The sequence below is a fragment of the Myxocyprinus asiaticus genome, chromosome 40 (genome assembly GCF_019703515.2).
Source record: "Myxocyprinus asiaticus isolate MX2 ecotype Aquarium Trade chromosome 40, UBuf_Myxa_2, whole genome shotgun sequence".
Taxonomy (NCBI): domain Eukaryota; kingdom Metazoa; phylum Chordata; class Actinopteri; order Cypriniformes; family Catostomidae; genus Myxocyprinus; species Myxocyprinus asiaticus.
The window spans coordinates 5079537-5100740 of NC_059383.1; the positions used below are offsets into that span (position 1 = coordinate 5079537).

At 36.6% G+C, this 21204-nt stretch overlaps 1 protein-coding gene across 1 annotated transcript in view; it reads right to left on the reverse strand.

Annotated features, from left to right (window-relative positions):
- Positions 1-558: 558 nt before the first annotated feature.
- The window catches only part of LOC127430670 (gamma-aminobutyric acid receptor subunit alpha-6-like), a 50816-nt gene continuing 30170 nt past the window's right edge, over positions 559-21204 (reverse strand). Inside the window, exon 10 of the mRNA XM_051680614.1 lies at positions 559-7154. Coding sequence (XP_051536574.1) covers positions 7145-7154 — 10 coding nt within the window. The 3' untranslated portion in view covers positions 559-7144. The remainder of the gene's footprint in view (positions 7155-21204) is intronic.

Below are 21204 nucleotides of genomic sequence, written 5' to 3' on the forward strand. Positions count from 1 at the left end.
TATTTATTTTTTCAGTGTAGTGTAATGCATAATCAAATTACATGCACTCTAAATAAATAAATAACTGTTAAATAGTTATAGTTAAATACTATTTAACATGACTGAAACAAACAAAAGTCATTTATAGATTAGATCAAGTATAGTCTTCCTAAGTAACTCATTGTACACCTCTGGGTATATTTGTCTAAAATTGTTTTTGTAATGGGAGACTGTTGGCTTTGAGAATTCTAGTTAAGCTGAAATCTCCAAAATGTGCTCTCAAATGTTGATCATTTCTCTCAAACACACAGTGTCAGATTTAATTAATTCAGTCTCAGTATTTAAATTAATTTGCCAAACAGAGAACAGTATTCTGTCAGCAATTAATATCACAATTTTCATCCTAATTAAGAGGCCTCAAATATAATGGCACAATCAAATATTGCAGTATTTCTGAAAAGTCAACGCTGCATTTTAAGATGAACCCAAGCATTTTTTTTTTCAGTTTATTTTTAATTGCTTTTTGAAATAGTCTTATTGCAGTAATAATAATAAAAAAGATACGCAAACACTTTAGCATTCATTTCTTATTCATTTCAGAATTTAATGAGAACAGAAGTTGCATGTTAAATAACTGAAATCTTTGCACATTACAGTAGCATGTTCAAAAACAATATACATGCTATAAAACCAGACCTTGCCACTGAAGAAAAAGCCTTATTATAGTTAACATTTGACAATATGTAACAGACATACTAAAATTTATTTAATTTGACAAATCTTTACAATCAAACCCAGAAAGAGGAAAAGAATAGTTCTCATTTGAATTATAACCAAAGAAACATGCTTGGGGTACAAAATAAAACTCAAATAAAACCAAAATGGTTAAAATAAAAAGCCAAGCTTAATACACCCTGTCATTTCCAAAAAATATCATGAGGATACATTAGTATATATAATCATCTGCTTTCAACAATGTTATTTCTATACTGGATTTATCATGACAGGCTTTATTACCTGCTCATATTGTGCTAAGAATGATTATTTTTCCTCAAACACACACATAACCCTCTGATTTGTGCTTTTCTTTTCACAGAGCTATGTCAAAGCTAGACAGGTCAGGGGTTCCTGTCAAGAAGCTGTCAATTTGTGTGCATGAGAGACCAGACAGTCCATTTAAAAGAAAAAATGCAAAAGAATGAGTCAACCAGTAAGCTTATCTACAGGAATATAAATAACCCATAGGTATATATGTACATACAGCATTGAATTTAACACTAAACACGCATTTGACCGTGCATCTTTTAAAATTAGCATTTACCACCTCATCTTAATTGGAAATTGCATAATTGTTTGTGAATTGATTTGAATTACTTGAATCTAACTGTATGAAACTAATTAAGAAGTGAATTACTAAGTGTTAATGTTCTTGGAAATGAAAATGCAAAAAGGTCATTCAGTATACCTCATAATAAGATGAGGTCTGAACATACTTTTGAGGCCTTTAACAATGGAAAAAATAAAAATGAGATAAACATTTTAAAAACAACATCAATAAACAAGCTCAATTTAGAGCGGGTGCACTGTTGCCAGGAAACCGTTCACAGATGCTCTTTTCTGCCAAAGCACAAGTGTGAATGGTGATAAATTTAAATACATTTCATAAAATGCTTTGATGAAGGCCATTAATAAAACATCCTCATTTACAATAGCCCCTTGAATAAGAGTAACAATTCATCAATCGCAACATCGCAGCAGCAATGAATCTATTACGACAAATGCAGTTCACAGACTCTCGCAAAGGGCATATGTGGGAGTGAAAGCCCATCTGAATGTTTTTAGAAAAGTGTGAATAAGACAAGACATTTGAGACATACATACTCAAGGCTGTCGCCAGGAGGGCTGCCTCGTCCAAAACCGCTGCGAGTTCCCTCTTAAAAGACCCCCATCAAGTCAATGAAGCAAAAAAAGAGGGAAAAAATTATTCAAGAAAACAGCGACTGTCTGAAGATAGCGCACGGTCTTTGCCTCAGGTGTCCTCGTGTCTGGATAGACTAGAACTGTGTGTGATTGTGTGTGTAGAGGAATAATAAAAGAAATACCACATAAATGAAAGCAGCTTAACTTTGATGTGAACAAACTGCAATTACAAACGGTGAGTCGCAATAGGCCAGTTAGCAATTAGCAGTCTATGTGGCAACAGATGCACCTCTAATGAGCTAAAAATAGGCTAAATTGTTAGTACCTAGTCGCATATAGTCAGACCTTTGACTAATGACATGAAGTCTGATCAACAATGCAGCTTATTCTGGCCAAGAACTCGCCACAAGGACAGGAAGGAAAAAGTTAGGGTTAGTATTATGAGATGATACATCTCATAAAAACAATAGCTTTAGTCAGCACACTGGGGGATCTGTAATGATCTGGCCAACCATTTGGTCCATTGTCTGCATAGTCCAGCCTAATCTCATGAAATTTCCGTGTCTATGGTGACTTTTTTTCTAATTGATATTACATAGTTCATTGCATGTATCGCAGCAGTTCCGAGGTGAAATGTCCTCTGTATGGCGCTAAAAGTCAGTTAAATGTTCTCTCAAACAGATGAGATTAAGGTTAATGCTCTATCGCGTTTTAAAAGCAAAAAACCGACCTCCCTACCCTAAACCTTAAACCTAACCCTTAAGGTCTCGATATACTTCCTACAAAATCGAAGAACGAATGGGTGTAACGTCATTTAGAACAAAATCTGGCCAAAAAGAAGGTTTTTTGCATTTGTTTTGGCTACTAAACACCTTCTTACTGCCATTGGTCCACATCATTGGTAGGTGTGACCTGGAGCTCCACCTACCTTGAGGCCGATGGCTATTTTTGTTTACGTTGTTCAGTGAGTCAAAATCAGTCAACATGAACACATCGATGTGCAGAGTTACTAGCGAGCTGATGCTAATGTAACTATCTGTACAATCGTTTGCTTAGAGACATTTTCCAAGACCAAGTCATGTGACTATTTTTTTTAGTCTACTAAAGGAATCAAATACTCTCAAGTGCCCATTCACTCATGTGCCATCTGCAGCAAAAGCCATTCACACATCTGTCTAAAGTAAGATATGCCTCTATCATCATTGTTTTATCTTTGTTCTGCACATTTACACTTTTATACATTCATCTTTGCAATGGTATCGGTGTCATAATAAATTACAATAACAGAGTGTAACCGGTGCATATTATGGCCGTGTGTATCATGTTAGCGCATTAGCGTCATGAATTCATAATGTAAACAAGACAAGCCTTTTCTACTGCATGAATATTACTTTAAGTCATCATCGAGTGGTTAAAACAGCTTCTTTTACTGACCTCATGTGAATTCTACTCAGAATGAGTCAAAGTCATTGATAACAAATTAAGGTTTTACATGTAGTGTCCTCATATTTAAATGTACTTCTAAACACCTCTCACATCAGTGTGATGGGTGTCTGAATGTTTGGAAACAGTATACCATTGTTTGGCTGTTTAGAACTTCTTTTTACCCCCGAACGAAGAAGAACTTCTACAGAAATATATCAAGGCATAAAAGCAAATGTGAGATGAAAACACAATTCTTGAAGCAACAACCTCACTTTGTGGTGCTTCTATGACTCTTTCAGCTCATGTGCTTTTTAGGACTTGTACCACATAAAGTGCAATGCTCTAAGTATAAGTTGAGCTACCATGCAATTAAATCACACTTGAACAAACTGATAAAATGTAAACCTGTTTGGATAAAAGCAACTGCATCAAAGTAATGTGAGCTTGTAAAGGTGGTCTTACAAGTCATGCGCTATAGTAAAACAGTTTAGATGTCATAAGATAGCATTGTGTGAAGAACAAGACGAAAAGTAAATGTTTATAAACTGATAATCTGCCATTTCACTTGTGATTTGTGTGAAAGTGAATAAGTCATTGATGTTGAAGCCTCTAGTGTTCATTTCACCAGGTAACTGCCGCAATATGTACAACGAGCCACGTTAAAATCATTTAGCAAAAATGTAGATATTGTAACGTGATTCAATGAGATTCTATGTTGGCATAGTCATAAAAGGACCAAGAAAAATTAGGCCATTTACACGACCAGGTGCAACCTATGAAACAAGTAAGGTTCCGTCATCATATTCCCAAGTTCAAGATTGAAAATGCACCCATTAATACAAAAGTGATTGGCTTGACAACCAAAAGATCCAACCAAAGTTTCAAATTCTGGCTGGTTAACTTTGGCAGTAAGCTCCTGCTGGTTGATAATGTTACCACACCATTATGCAGGCAACCTTGGGTATTGCTCACAATAAACTGCCATTTAAAACTAGCTTTGTATTCGGACTCAACGTATAATAGGGCTGGGTGATATGATAATATATATCGTGGTGACGATATAAAGTGTCAGTCGATAGAGATTTTGCTATAATGTGTATATCGTGATATGTAAATATCCATGTGTGCAGCGTGGGCTTATCTATGTGGGCAGGGCTTCACGTGAGACCTGCGCATCTGTGTTTCATGTGAGCATCACGTGTGCTTTCTCTGGAGTCGAGCAGGATACTCTATATTTACAGGAGAGCGCAGAGCGGGATCACTCATGCTACTCAATCTTTGACCCAGGAAAAACGACTCCTAAACAAGTCAAGAAAATGAAGAGGAGCTTGTTAGTAAAAAAGGTGTAACATCTGTGGTGTTGGTTCACAAAAGCCAACACAGAGCAGAAAAATATAATCTGCAAATCGTGTCGCACGACGATAATCACTCGTAATACAAGCAATTTGCTTTACCTCAAAATGAAGCACGCAAAAGTATATTATGAAAGCCAAAAGATGTGTTTTGCATTAATTCGGTCATAATTTTGTTGTTGTTTATGTTTATTTAACATTTGTTTTCGGTAAGAAATGTTTACATAATTTTGGATATTTGTGTTTAGTTTCTTTTTTTAACTTATGCATTATTTTATTTGCTGCATTGATTTGGGAAGCTCATAATATTATTAATATTGGTCAACAACATCAGACATGTGAAATTTAGCATTATGGTAAGAATGATTTAAAACCAAGTTTTAAATCATTGTTTATTTTGTGTTTTTATTTATTTACTTGGACTATTGCCAATTTCCAAATAAAGAGAAAATTTAATAAAAGTATCTGAAAGTATTTAATTCAATGACTGGATTAGGATTATCCAAAAGTTGGCAGTACCGTATGGTTATTTAATATTTTATTATTCTATTTTGTTTTATAATATCTTTTTATTTTCTAAAAAAATAAATACTATAAATGTGATATATAATTACTCATATCGTGATATAAGATTTTGGTCATATCGTCCACCCCTAACATATTACAATAAAAAATAAATAAAAATAAAAAAAGTTTGGTTTACAACATAAGTAAACATGAACTAACAATGGACAATGCTTAAGCATTTTTTAATCTTAGTTAATGTTAATTTCAACATATACTAATACATTTTTAAAATAAAAAAAAGTTAATGTTAACATTAGTTAATGCACTATGAACTAACATTAACAATGAACAATTGTATTTTTATTAACCAACATTAAAAATGTATGTGTGTATATATATATATATATATATATATATATATATATATAGTTAAGTGTTTGTTCATGATACCTAATGCATTTACTATTGTTAACGAATGGAACCTTACTGTAGTGTTACCAAAAAAAAACCTTAATCTTATAGTATTTTTAACCAGTGATTGATTATTTAGATAGCTCTTATCAGTTTGAAATGTTCCCTATCTGCTTGAAGGACTTTTAGGGAAAACTTTACATGAATTTCCCTTTGTTAAGGATTTATAAAGAGGTTCATTATTAATAATAAGTTATTTACAAATGCATTAAAAATAAATGCATACAAATATGAAGATGTAACAGCATGCAAAAAATGGTTACTTTCATGCAATACCTGCCAAAGAGTGAGCCATTTTACCTCACATGTTGTAAATGCTTAATAACGCTTATTCGGTATTAGTACCCTAAGAACATGTACCGTAATGTAAAGTGGACACATAAGACTTTCTTCAGGAGTTGCCAACATTAGTAATCGATCTACATAAAGTTAAGTATGTTTAATGGTGATCAGGATTTATTATAAGATGTATGCTGAAAAGTGTTTTGCAGAGGACTTTAGGTAACTAGGTCTAGTTAAGTTGGGACACCAATAGGAGTAGCACCATTTTTTTTTTTTTTTTCTCCTGACAAGGAAAATGACAACAAAAATGAGCCAAGATGTTACAGTAGTGAATATAAACACAAAGTGAACTTTAGCAAAAGGATCTAATCTCTCCTTTTAATCTTACTTTAACAGTCTATGTTTGCTGCATTGTTACATAAATCAGTGCATTTTATGTTTTTGATTAATACAAGTGTGGATAAGTGTATTTATTAAGCATGTATTACATTCAAGTTAAATTGCTCACAATTCGGCAAATATTGCATTAAAGTCACCCTTTTTATTCATGCTGTTACAACTGCATATCAATGATTTATAAAGCATTTGTAGATGACTTGTTAGTCATTATTAAACCCCTTTATGAACCCTTGACAAAGGGAACATTACTGTAAAGTGTTACCAAGTTAATGCAGAGTGATCAGTCACATGACATTTATGACTATGGTGATTGGCTCAAAAAAGTGTTTCCAGAACTGAGTGCCTATGAACCTCCAGGGATGCATGTGCCAGGAAATGAGAAGGGAGAATACCCGCAGATAGCTCTTTCCAGGTATATTAAACATTCCTGTATTCAACCATCACTGAACCTTTAGGGGAATTTCTACATTAGAGTCCACTTCCTGAATCCAACAAACTTGAATTGAATCTTGGAATGCCTTTTCTGCTCTTTTGCAATACATGCCTGTTAGTGATAGTGTCTGCAGAGTTTTTTTTTATTATTATAATTTTTTTTTTATTAAAGTGTTATGGTGAATGTGCAGGGAGAATGTTGAGTGTGTACTTCTGGGTCAATGCCATACTTGAAACACAAGTGCTAATGCACCTTGAATGTCAATAGGGAAGAGAAGGAGAGTCATTCTGCAGTCGGAGAGCTTCATGCCACAGAAATGAGAGGTCAACACATGCTCTCTAAGTGGCCTTTCTCCTTGGAGAAGTTCTAACAGGGCTTACACCTCCCTAAAAGAGAGCAAAAAGAAAATTAGCAAAAGGACAATAACAGACTTTAAACAGCAGGTTTAATGTGCTTTCACCTCATGTCAGGATTACCGCATTTATGAATTGTACAAAAAAAAAAAAAAAAAAAAGTTTCATCTTCACTGGCCTTGTAATTTATAAGGTGTGTCATTTACAACTTGAAGAGCTCCAACTTTTCTAATTTTTTAGATTGTTGCGACAAGTAAAAACAAATTACAGTGCCTTCGATAGTTAAAGGTGATGTAATTGTCGTATTTATTTTAAGTAAGTTTATGATTTGAGACAACTGTAAGTAAGCCATTTGTAGGTTGATTCCCATTAAAAGTATAACTCTGTGGCTCTCTCAAAGCAATGCTTTGAGCATCCAGAACAGCCCGACAGCAATATTAGTCATGTTTCCATGCAATATACGCAATTCATTTCTGCACAAAATAGCAATAAAAAAATAAATAAATCACGTCAAGTGAGCGGATACGTTTTTTTTTTTTATTTTTTATAAAGGGAGTCTGGGGCTCAACTGTTTGTTTGGGCAACCAATGGCAGGTAGAGTGTTCAGGAAAACAGTTTAAAAATAATTTTGCAAGTCCCCCCCCCTCCCCATTCAGTTATGCCAGTGGCACAAATTACACACGTCACCTTTATAGTGTTGCATAGAAATTACAAAACACTGTATATTTGAGTCTGAGTAGAATCTCAGAGTCATCATTTGTTAACACTTTTTAAGGCTTCACAATAATGTTAAACACTAGTTAAGTATTAATAAGACAGTAATTAATGCATAACTGAATGTAGAGTAAGGCTCTCTTAGCCATATTTTACAACTTATTCAACATCTTATTTTTGTGTCAAAAGTAGGCTAATTTAAACTATTTCAGAAATGAATCGTGAATTAAGTTTACTAAACATTAAGCCAGTAATTAAGGCTAATTAGTCTTCGCTTTATGAAGCGGTTACTAATACAAATACTCAAGACAAATGGACCCCGTTATAGAGTGGAAATTTTAACTAAGTTAAAGTCTTGTTTTGCATTTATTAGGTGGTATTCAAGTTAAATATAATAACCTTGACCAAGTAGTGTTAGTTTTACTTAGTGGTTACTAATAAAAAAATAAAAAATAAAAAAAGTACCCCGTTATAAACTGAGAACTAAATCTATTCAAGTTATTGGCTTGTTTTCCACTTATTAGGAGGCATTTCAATTTATTAAACTATTTGAACAGTAATTATGACTAATTATTGGTTTTATTAAATTTTTACTAATGAATCACCAAAAAATGAAGACAGTTTGACTCCTTGTTCGAAAACGAAACATTTACTCATACCATTACATTAATTTGTTTGCCATTATTTAGGTGATAACAGTATTTGCAGTAAACTTACAAAATTTCAGAGAGTTTTATTGAATTGAAACGTTCAAAACAAACCAATGACTTGAGTAGACTAAACTCTTACTTTAGAACAGGGGTCCAGTTTTCATAAATAGAAGATTTTAAAGTTTAGTAAACTTGATTTCTGAAATTGAGCATTAATTACTTTCTACACAAACAAAGACTTGTAAGTTGTAAATTATGGCTAAGAAAGCCTTACTCTACATTCAGTTAGTCATTAATTACGGTCTTATTCATGCTTAAGTAGTGCATCATTGTGGACCCTTTAAAGAAAGTGTTACCCATCATTTTGTAATTGCAACACAACATGAACGCATTCACATTTACGAACAAACATGGCTGTCCTTTCGGACACACAGATGCATATAACAAATGAAAGTTTAAAGGGATAGTTAATCCAAAACTGAATATTGTGTCATAATTTACACACCCTAATATCCTTCCAAAACCCATAAGAAGTTCTTCCATGGAACACAAAAGGAAATGTTAGGCTGAATGTTAGCTTCAGTCACTATTCACTTTCTATGCATCTTTTTTTTTCTTCCATGCAATAAAATTGAACGTAGATGGAGACTGTGAGTCCCTAATATTCTGCCCGACATCAAGTTTGGAAGTCCTATGGGTTTGGACAGATATAATGACTATTCCTTTAACACGGATAATGTTAGAGTGGTTTACATCCTGGTTTTCAACCTCTTTTCATCCAATTCACCTTTCAAAGTCACACCTGACATGCCTTGAAAATGGTTGTGTTGATTATTAGCAAATCTAATGGAATGTCAACTTTTATTCTGCTCACAACATTGATTTTGCATCACATTGTCTGGACGTCATCGTCAAAGCAACAACAGTCTATCCAGCTCATGCCTGAGAAGGTTTCTCATTTATTCCGGAAATAAACTCGCCTATAGATCTGCTTATTGGAGTTGACAGGTATTGGATGTATACCTCATGTGCACTGTAGCTTTTATGCAAATCAATAATTTTTTTGTAGTTTAATAAAAAGGAACAGTTCACCCTCATGCGGTTATTTATTGCTGTGGAAAACAAAATAAATTTAGAAGAATCTGAATGCAACTCTTTTCCATACAACAACCATGCACATGAAGACCACAGCTGTCAAGCTCCAAAAAGGATCAAATGTCCCATGGGCGTTGCAGGACTATGAATGTTTTCAGTAAAGCCCTGTATGCGTTTTATCAACTTGTAAAAGAAGGGACAATAATATATGTTCCAAAAGGGACAACATGGTGTTTTGTTGTCGTTATCATGTTTTAAGTACATTGTGTTGAAAGCACACAATTTCTGATCTGTGAGCATACCTGAAGTCCAGACAAAACTTAGTGGGACGGATGTAACATTCAAACCTTTATCCTAAAGTGTATAATATTTTTATATTTCATCAGAGGATGGCCCCATACAGAACCACACAGGTCTGGGCTATGCCCCAAATATCCACTGACCTTACAACAGCCCCTGAAATGCCCATAAACTACTTTTTACATGTAGATGCATGAACACCCCCTCTCCTGGAGTTAAAAATTTGATTTAGGTCTTGCATCGATCCAGTAGTATTGTCCTAAGGGAGATAATGTTGTCTTAGATGACCTATGATGAAAAGTGCTGAGAACGCAGATGAATTGCTTTGCTTTTAGACACTAGATTTCTACAGAAAGGAAAAAGGCTCCCTGAGAAAGCTTATGTCTGGACAGACTTATCCCATGCTCTGAATCAAAAGCATGCAGTCAAAGCATTTATGCTATGGTGTTAACAATATGAACATATTATATCGTTGCTGTCCTATGAAAAAACATCTCCACTTTTGACTTAACCATTTACGGAATGCGCCAAATGACCTCTTCCTACTGTTTGAATGGTGCATCGAAATGACCAATGAAAAGATGTAGAATCTGTTTAACAAGTTTCTCCATTGGCCTTGAGAAGTGTCCATCAAAACAGCATATGTCCCACCCTTATGTTTTGAAGAGCATCAATTAATTTACCTCAGCTGACTGGCTCTGTGATTTCCCTGACAACCAAAGCCATTCATGCTCACACAATGTTAGGTGGCTTTAAAAAGTAGACTATACCAGCCATATTCGGTTGCCAGATTTCTATCTTTGCAAAATCATGAGTGAAAGTTAATTCTGACAGGCAAAGTATGCGCTGGACCCGGAAAGCGCGTCTCAAAACCAAACTGTCCACTCAACAACCGGACTAGAAACCTTAGTCATAAACTGACTTGTAAACAAGTCAAAGCTCAGATTATATCCAAAAATAAAATTCTCTAGCAATCGATAACCTACCAACTGAGTTCTGGTAACACGAACAGTTAGCCTCGAGTCTGTAACTGAATATGTGCCATTGGAACCCATGATAAGAAAACAGTGTATGTCCACGTTCGCTAACAAAAAAAGTCCAATTAAAATAATCAAACAGTTCACTAACAGATGTGTAATGATAGAATTTTGTTTATGGTGCTAAAGGTGACTAATTATGTTATTTTCGATTCACTTTGTAAGATTGTTTGAGAAAATAGTTTTTCCATGCTCTTGAAAAATAATTTGATACGTGCTTTTCAGACAGCGATGATATACAAACTAAGTAAAGGAATTACAAAGCCTATTGCTTTTCCACCAACATGGTGCATAACCTTCCTGCAAACAAACATTGCACATTTTAGTATTTGTTCTCATGTGTAACGACACCAACGTGGGAGTTGTGATGAACCCAAATGTGGGAGTTTATTAAAGGAAACTCAGGTAAGTTGTGTATACAGGGAATCACAGGATAGGAATAAAGTCTTTGACAATAGACTTACGTCAAACACAGGCAATGGTAGTAGGGACGGATCCATAACAGGAAACAAAACACAGCACTTGCTGAAAACAGAGAACTTATCTTCAAGCTGGCATAAAAGGGGAGTTACTTCTTTCAACAGGGAGGTTGGTATAAATTACAAGGCTTGATGTTCACACAATGTAAACGGTCACATTATCCAGCATAGACACAGCAAGGTGCAGTGTAACCAGGAAGTAACATTTGGGCAAGGAGTCATTCATAAATGTCAATATGTAGGAATCACTCAGGCTTCATGTTAGTTGTTAGTCTTAACATGCCATAAACTCGGTATATACAAAGTCATTTATCTTGAGAAACTGAACAGGGCGTCGAAGCACAGGTAGGCGAATTGCAGAGATGTTGCCAATCACATTGTCAGTACCAAGGGAGAGTCCATGATGCCTACAATAAGGCTAGACACTGATAGAGGGTGAGAGTGCAGCTTAAGTGCGTGTCAAAACGAGGTGTAGATGAGCTGCAGGTGTGAGTGATTAAAACGCACGTGAGTGAGTGCGAATGACTGACGGTGAGGGAGAGCCCGGTGCCGTCATGACATTATGGCTGTTTTACACCAAACACAGGTTTAATTTGGGTTAATTTCAACTCAAAATGACATGCTTGCAGCCCATGAACGCTTGATACAGTGTTTGAAAACATACTTTGACATCCACAGTAATTTAATTAAGCGACTTTATGCCATCACACACTAACTTTGATGTAATGCTCAGAAATTATTTAGATAGATAAAAAAAATATACATATATAATAATCATAGCAATCAATTCACACACATGATATTTGTAAATAAAATAATTTTATTTTGGACAAGGGAAAAAAAGTGTTTGGGGAAGCTGTACATCAAAGGCTTTGAATTTAATCAAAGTATTTTATGTATTTTGGAGCAATTTTATCTGTCAAATAATAACATGGCTGTAACATTTTACAATTTGTTTCTATTTGTTATTGCATTAGGTATCATGAACTAACAATGACCAATACTTTATATAGCATGTTTTAATCTTGGTTAGTGGTAATCGAAATACTATTGTTTTAAGTTCATGTTAGAATACAATGCATTAACTAATATTAACATAAACAATTTTAAATGTAAAATAATGTATTATTATATGTACAAATTAACATTAACCAAGATTAATAAATGCTGTAAAAGTATTGTTCATTGTAAGTTCATTTTAACTACTATTTTAACAATTTATTTACTATTATGTGAACCCTATTGTAATAATGTAGGATTAAAGATGGCTGCTTCTGCTTATTCAAACAAATAAGGACTTTTCGAACTCCGCTGCTCTGTGTTTCATGGAAACCTGGCTGAATGAATCCATTCCGGACAGCGTGTTACATCTGCCAGGCTTCCAGCTGTTCAGAGCGGATCGCATAGCGGAATCATCAGGGAAAACGAGAGGCGGTGGAACATACTTTTACATCAATGAAAGTTGGTGTACAGATGTAACAGCATTGAAGAAGATGTTCTGTCCTAATTTAGAAGCGCTCTTCATCAACTGTAAGCCTTTCTACTCGCTGCGGGAGTTTTGCTCATTCATTCTGGTGAGTGTTTATATCCCGCCACAAGCATGCGCAAATGCAGCGTTGCAACAGCTGGCTGATCACATCACAGACATGGAGCAACAACACCAGGACTCAGTTATTATTATTCTGGGAGATTTTAATAAAACTGACCTCACCCGTGAACTGCCAAAATATAAACAACACATCACATGCCCCACCAGAGACAAAAATATTCTGGACCACTGCTACACCACTGTAAATGATGCATATCGCTCTGTCCCACATGCTGCCTTAGGACTCTCTGATCATTGTCTGGTTCATCTCCTGACCTACAAGCAGAAACTAAAATCAGCTAAGCCTCTAGTAAGGACTGTTAAGAGATGGAACAATGAAGCAGAGCTGGAACTACAAGCCTGCTTTTACTGCACTGATTGGAGTGTTTTTAAAGCTGCAGGCACAGACCTAGATGAGCTCACAGATACTGTGACATCATATATCAGTTTCTGTGAGGATATGTGCATCCCTACTAGGACATTTGTATCATTCAATAACGATAAACCATGGTTTACAGGAAAACTCAGACAGCTTTGTCATGCCAAAGAGGATGCTTACAGAGGTGGGATAAAATATTGTACAACCACGCCAGGAACACACATACTAAGGAAATCAGAGTGGCTAAAATAAGCTACTCTGAAAAGCTGAAAAACCAGTTTTCAGCCAACGATCCTGCATCTGTGTGGAAAGGCCTGAAAAGTATCACCAAGTACAAGACACCTCCCCCTCGCTCTGTAAAGAATCAACTAATGGCTGATGAACTGAATGTGTTTTACTGCAGGTTTGAAAAGCCCAGTCTCACACCCTCCCCCACTCTGATCTTCACACATACACACACACACACACACACACACACACACACACACACACACACAGACACACACACACACACACACCTACACCTCCAGGAACCCCCCTCCTACCCCCTCCAGCTACTCAATCTGCACTTATGATCTGTGAGGAGGATGTGTGCCGGGCCTTTCAGAAACAAAAGACTAGGTAAGCTTCAGACCCAGACGGAGTTTCACCTGCCTGTCTGAAAGTCTGCACTGACCAAGTTGCCCCCATCTTCACACAGATCTTCAATAGGTCACTGGAGCAGTGTGAAGTTCCCTGCTGCTTCAAACACTCCACCATCACCCCCCCCAAAAAAAACAAATACATTAAAATTACAGGACTTAATGACTACAGACCTGTCGCTTTCACATCTGTGGTCATGAAGTCGTTTGAGAGACTGGTTTTGGCCTACCTGAAGGACATCACTGGATCCTTGCTGGACCCCCTACAGTTTTCTTACCAAGCAAACAGGTCTGTGGATGATGCTGTCAATATGGGACTGCATTATATCCTGCAACACCTCGACAGACCTGGGACTTATGCAAGGATCCTACTTATGGCCTTCAATACCATCATGCCTGATCTTCTCTCAACCAAACTGACCCAGCTCTCCGTGCCCATCCTAATCTGTCGATGGATCACCAGCTTTCTGACAGATAGGCAGCAGCTAGTGAGACTGGGGAAACTCACATCCGAGACCCTCACTATTAGCACTGGTGCTCCTAAGGGATGTGTTCTCTCTCTGCTGCTCTTCTCCATGTACATGAATGACTGCACTGCAAAGGACCCCACTGTCAAGCTCCTGAAGTTTGCCGACAACACCACGGTCACTGGCCTCATCCGCGATGGTGACAAATCTACATACAGATGGGAGGTTGAACAGCTGGCTGTCTGGTGTGGTCACAACAACCTTGAGCTTCTGAACATGCTCAAAACAGTGGAGATGATAGTGGACTTCAGGACTTCTGAGAGGATTATTGGTGCCCCACTGCCCACCCTCCAAGACCTGTACGTCTCCAGAGTGAGGAAACGTGCAGGTAAAATCACCCTGGACCCCACACACCCTGCCCAATCCCTTTTTGAACTGTTGCCCTCTGGCCAGCGCTACAGAGCACTGAGCACCAGGACATCCAGGCACAAGAACAGTTTTTACCCTCAGGCCATTTTCCACATGAACAATTAAACTGCCTCAGGACTCCCCTATAGTGCAATAATGTAAATAAATATCTCATGTACATATGTAAATTCACATATTTAATTCAATAACTGTACATACCCATACCTTGCACATACATTACCACTTGCACATGTGGTTTAATACATGTTTTCCGAAGCACAGGACAGTTTTCACTATAAATCTTGATATCAGCAGTTTCCTAGGTGATCATGGTTTTTAGCTCGATTACACTTCCTAGCACCATCTAGCGCTATGTGAATATGTCGAGCACTAGGAAGTGTAATTAAGCTTGAAATCATAATCCTATACTGCAGTGGCAAGATGTACAGTGAAAAAGAAGTTATATTTTGGTCTGTTCTCACCCAAAATCTATTTGATTGCTTCAGAATACATTGATTAAACCACTGGAGTCTTATGGATTACTTTTATGATGCCTTTATGTGCTTTTGAAAGCATCAAAGTTTTGTGACCCATTCACTTGCATTGTATGGACCTACAGAGCTGTGATAGTGTTCTAAAAATCTTTGTTTGTGTTCAGCCGAAGAAATAAAGTCATGCACATCTTGGATGGCAAGAGGGGGAGTAAATATTGAGAGATTTTTTATTTTTGGGTGAATTACTTATTTAACAATTTTGGGACTTTTTTGCATGGATTTCAACTGAAGGTAAAATCTGGGTCTTGAAACAAAACCAGTTGAAAACTGCTGTAAGTTGACTTTTCAGCACTAAATATGTGGATGGTTGATTTTTTATGACTGGCTTTCAAAAGCACATCTGCATTTTTCCAGTAATGTCCACAGAATGCTCATCTACAAATGGAAGCAGATAAACACACACACATCTTAAAGGTACCTCACATTGTGCTGTGCGAATCCATTAAGATATGATAAATATGGATGGCTGTCTCGGAGGCATTCAGCATTTCCTGACATATCTGAGAGGGGCAGTAATTGAATGATCATTACACCAAAGTTATGGCAAAGGGCTGCTTGAAGATGGGAAAATATGGGAATTTGGGTTGCGCTGACATTTAATGCCTTTGATTTATGAGAGAGAAACATTCCTTCTCACGTCAGACACTTCAGTGGGCAATAAAGCGAAGAGCTTGTCGCCTGCAGGTAGTTCCTGTGAAACTAGCGCATACATACATACATGCACACACACACACACACACACACACACTCCTTAATGTCTGGGTCTGAATGAAACGTTTCATTTAAAACCCAGCACCAGGCCCGCTATGATTTCACTGTTAGACATCACACAGACTGAATGTGTGTATGAGAGAGAGAGAGGAGATATCTTTTATGTTTCTTTTGTCCTGTGGCAGGTTCTTTATAGCGGCATTCGGCCTTCCTTTCCATCATTCCATTTTACCTCTGGATTTGAAAAGAACAAGGTGGCGTGAGGACAGATAAACTGTGATCCATGCTCAATGAATAAAAAGTAGAATTTCCCATAAATTAATTTGTAACAAAAGTCTCTCACATTTAAGGCACTGCCAGAACAGGACTTTTCAATATCACACAGTATATTTCCAGAGTATTATGCACAAATGTGACTCAATTGACAGTTATGAAACATCTCATGGCAATATTCTTGGACTGCAAATATATTCTTAAGATTTAAGGGCAGATGACACATAACATACCCACTGACTTTTTTTTTAAATCAAGATTTTAGGTTAAAATTTATATGAATTTTTTTTTTCAATCAACAATTTTGCCATCACTAGTTCATTTTAAATTGTGTGAGAAATGAACTTTTAAAAGTACAATTTTTCCATTAGTCTTTTAATTTATGAGGTCATAAAACTGCATGTGTAATAATAATACAAAGAGGCAGAGGCTATTTACACTAAGAGTAAATAGCAACAACAAGCATCTTCTTTGCACTAGATGCTATTTGCACCCCAATGCATATGGTGTCAGATACTATTTACACCCCTTATTAAATACTAACATACAGTATAGCAGCATCACTGCAGTGTGTTTATTGTTTATTGTGTTCATTTAGAGTCCAACAGACATCCTTCTCCCACCCCTTCCCCTTAACCTAACCCTAACCTTCCTATAAAAAATAAACCATGGTTTTATTACAGTAACCATAGTATCACAATGGTATTTTGTTGTAAAATCATAGTAACACTAACCACACAATTAAACATGTTTACTACCTTAACACCATATTACTGTAGTAACACCATGGTTAATTGCATTAGAACTATGGGTTCTGCCCATTTCTATATTAAAACCATGGTAAATTTTGCCCAGATCAAACCTTTCTCTCAACTGCCCAACTTTTACCTTGACCAAATCACTGCAAGAAAATCAACCTTTATATTATTTTTTTATTAGTATTAAATAAGTATTAAATGAAATATTAAGAGTGTAGACAGAAAACAGGATGGGGAAAAGTGGGACAAAAGAGGGAATCGAACCTGGGTCCTTCTGCATTAAAAAAAGCATATCCACACCATATTTACACACTATGCCATGACAGCAACACTTAAGTGTACAGTTGTCTTTAATTTGAGTGTTTCAACCTGACTATTTGAGTGCAAATAGCCGCACAATGTGGCAGGTGCTATTTACACCTAGTGCAAATAGTCACTACATGACAAAAAAAAAAAAAATCAGTAAAACAGATTTTTTTATTTTTTATTTAAACTATATTGTATGTAATGTGTTAATATTTAAATGAGCTGGTTTAATTCAAGTCAAACCTTTTTTTTTTTCCTTTTTTTTTTTTTTTTTTTGAATACTTCCTTGTTTGTAATGTGATTCACCTCAGAAATTCACACCTCTTTTATGAAGGATTTGATAAAATTCCCTATAAGGAAAAAAAAATAAATTATAAAAAAGACTAAAAAGTCAGCGGGCACTGTTGCACTCGGTTGACCACATTATCACTTCACTGCGTTCTTTAAACTAGTAACAGCAGCCTGGCCTGTTTCTAAGATTCTTTTTCAGGGACAGATTCACTAAACTGTTGCGCCACTTTTGCACGTGGTATTTCTGCAGAAAAAACCTGCCTCTTATTTACTAACCAACCGCAATTATATTTCTATTGTGTCTTGAGTATTTAAATGATGTAATTGTCAATCCTTGCTGCACAAACATGCCTCCTTGTAAATAATAATACTACTGATGTATAAAACATTTAAAAATATGAATGCATATTTATTTCATATGTACATCTGTTGGCATTTCTGTCACAGCTAAAGGGTCTGCGATAATGAAGAAGGATGAAATACAGATATAATTTTGAATTAAATGAGCAGAAAATAACACACACACACACAAAAAAAAAAAAAAATAGGCTCATTGTAATTTGCCCTTTATTCACAAAAATTGCCTGCTGCTATTTCGATTGTGCTATTACCGGCAAATGAAAGTTAGTGGTAAAAATGAATTTTATTTAAAAGAGATGTTTGTGAACATTTTCAGCTGATCATATCAGCAGTAATTAATCAAATAAGCATCAAATGTTGGAGAACAGCGTTATAGCCTGGCATATATCCAGATGCGCGTTGTCCTCAAGTGCATGTTCTGTCTGTTTAAGAGATGACCCAGATGTCTGGATCAAAGTGATGCTGTACAGTCCCGGTTGGGTGTGTCAAATATGGTGGTCTGTGACACCATGCGCTATATAGCGCTCAGAATCGGACCGCAAGATCAGAATTGTGTAACGTGCAAATTGTGTTCAGCGGCAATTTTGTAGGCGCGTTTGCACCGTTGCCTGATCTGCATAATTTATTTTGTAAACCGAGCGCTAATCCAGCGCAGAGAGCGTGTGCAAAAAAATGCTGATATTACCGGCCGCAATTCATTCTTAGTGAATCTGTCCCTAAGTGTTCTAAGGAAGTGTTTTATTTTTGTGCAACTAATATCACAGATGGAATTGCTAAAATAATGACAATGTCTTGAAACAGGTTTCCCAAATGCTACCTGTCTACCACTGGTGAAAAACAGAGGAACTTATACCATTGGTTGAGCCAGAAGTTGCTGTGTCAGGCTGGTGTGCATTTTCCAAAAGCATCGTTAGCCAACTATGGTCACTATTTCCATCATTATCAACATAGTTCAACGATTTGGTGTTTCCCGAAACCATAGTTCCAATGAACATTCGCAACCAGCATCGTACAGCTCTTTACCTGTGGTGAGAAGCATAGTTCCTTGTTAGTTTGCTGTGTGGACATCATTTCACTTCGCTGAGGCTTCTATATCTTTCATTCCATATATATCTTTCATTCTGTCAACACTTTGACAATGTTTACATGCATTTAAGAAAACAGCTTATTCCGGAGTTTTGCAGAAAGTGGCATTCTGAAACATCGCATAAATGCAAATGCAGCCGTTTAAGGGATTAAAGCTATATCACACAGTTTCTGTTGGAGAACACGACTTTATGTGTTTATGTTAAAGCATAAGTGGTGTTTATATGTTTCTGAACATTGTGCATGTGTTTATGTGCTTAAGGGCCTTGGGGAAACCACAAAGTTTGATATAGAGGGAAACCCCAGGATTACACCGTGCGCGGCACTTTCGTGTCTTCAGCAACACTCGAGCATTAAACAGATTTTCAGAGTGCGTGTCAGTGAGCTATTATAATTTAATATTTTTAATTACTCCACACCCTGCGTAACAGAGAGCTCTTTAATGTGGAACCAACACTGTTCGAGCGATGGATGTTGCTACGGTTTTAAGAAACAGTCATGACTAGCTTGTTAATTTCTTCAACGGTGCTCCGAAATGTGGTTAAGCAGTGAGTTATGACGAACGAGTTATGATCAGGTGGAAATACAGGGGCCTGGGTAGCTCAGTGAGTGAAGACGCTGACTACCACCCCTGGAGTCGCAAGTTCGAATCCAAGGCATGCTGAGTGACTCCAGCCAGGTCTCCTAAGCAACCAAATTGGCCTGGTTGCTAGGGAGGGTGGAGTCACATGGGGTAACCTCCTCATGGTTGCTATAATGTGGTTTTCTCTCGGTGGGGCACATGGAGAGTTGTGCGTGGATGCCGCAGAGAATAGCACGAAGCCTCCACGTGCGCTATGTCTCTGCAGTAACGCGGATGCGCGGATTGACACGGAGGCAACTGAGATTCGTCCTCCGCCACCCGGATTGAGGCGAGTCACTACGCCACCACGAGGACTTAGAGTGCATTGGGAATTGGGCATTCCAGATTGGGGAGAAAAGGGGAGAAAAAAAAAGAATCACACACAAAAGGTCTACCATGGCTTCAAAAGCAAGCAAATGCATTTGACTCAACTTGTTTGAAGAACAAGAAGACTTGCTTAACTAGCAGGGAAAACAGTAGTTTGATTCAGAGTGAAAAACAGAGCTTGATGATATGTTATCACCTCTCTCACCAAATCACGCAGCAGCAGCGTGTTGTACCAATTAAAGGCATGAGGCATTGCAGTAACTGGCAGGGTGTCAATGTAAAAACAAACACCATCAAACTTCATGACAAAACCACTATGATGCCTCCAACCCTACTGAATATTTTCAATCAAGGAAATTTGCATGTATTTTGAAAGTTAATTCTACAGCCCTTGTTACAGGACTTGTTTTGCATTAGCATCTGTTGCCCACACAAAAAACTTCAGTTGGTGAAATCAAACAAAAACGCTTACTTTAATGCACTTACAGTGGAAGTCTAAGGTATGATTGTGCAGCAACAGAATTAATATAAAAAAATATACAATTATCGTGTCTTGGAGATACAGTAGCTCATGCAACACGTTTTGCATTGAGCTAATAGGTCAGTGTGTGACGTTTTGATCTATTCATCACACGTTATAAACACATTATACATTACTAAAAATCGCTGCATTTGTGTTCTGCAAAAGAAAGAAAGTCATATGAGTTTAAGATGACATAAGGGTGGGTAAATGATGAGAGATGAGAGAATTATGATTTTTGGGCAAATTATTCCTAAAATGTCCCTTACTTGATGTTCTCTTGCAAAATTAAAGAAATAAATAGTATGGCTTTTAAGGCCTTTACATTTCAAACATTAAGGGACAAATTCACTAAAGATTCGCAGTATTTCAGCGCAAAACCCTTCACCTTATTAACTAACCACCTACAATCTAGTTTAAGCAGGCACAATCAGCGTTGAAATAGTGTATTTAAATTAAGTATTTATTTAGTCATTGTCATTCCTTTCTGCGCAAACACGGCTCATTTTTGTGTAAA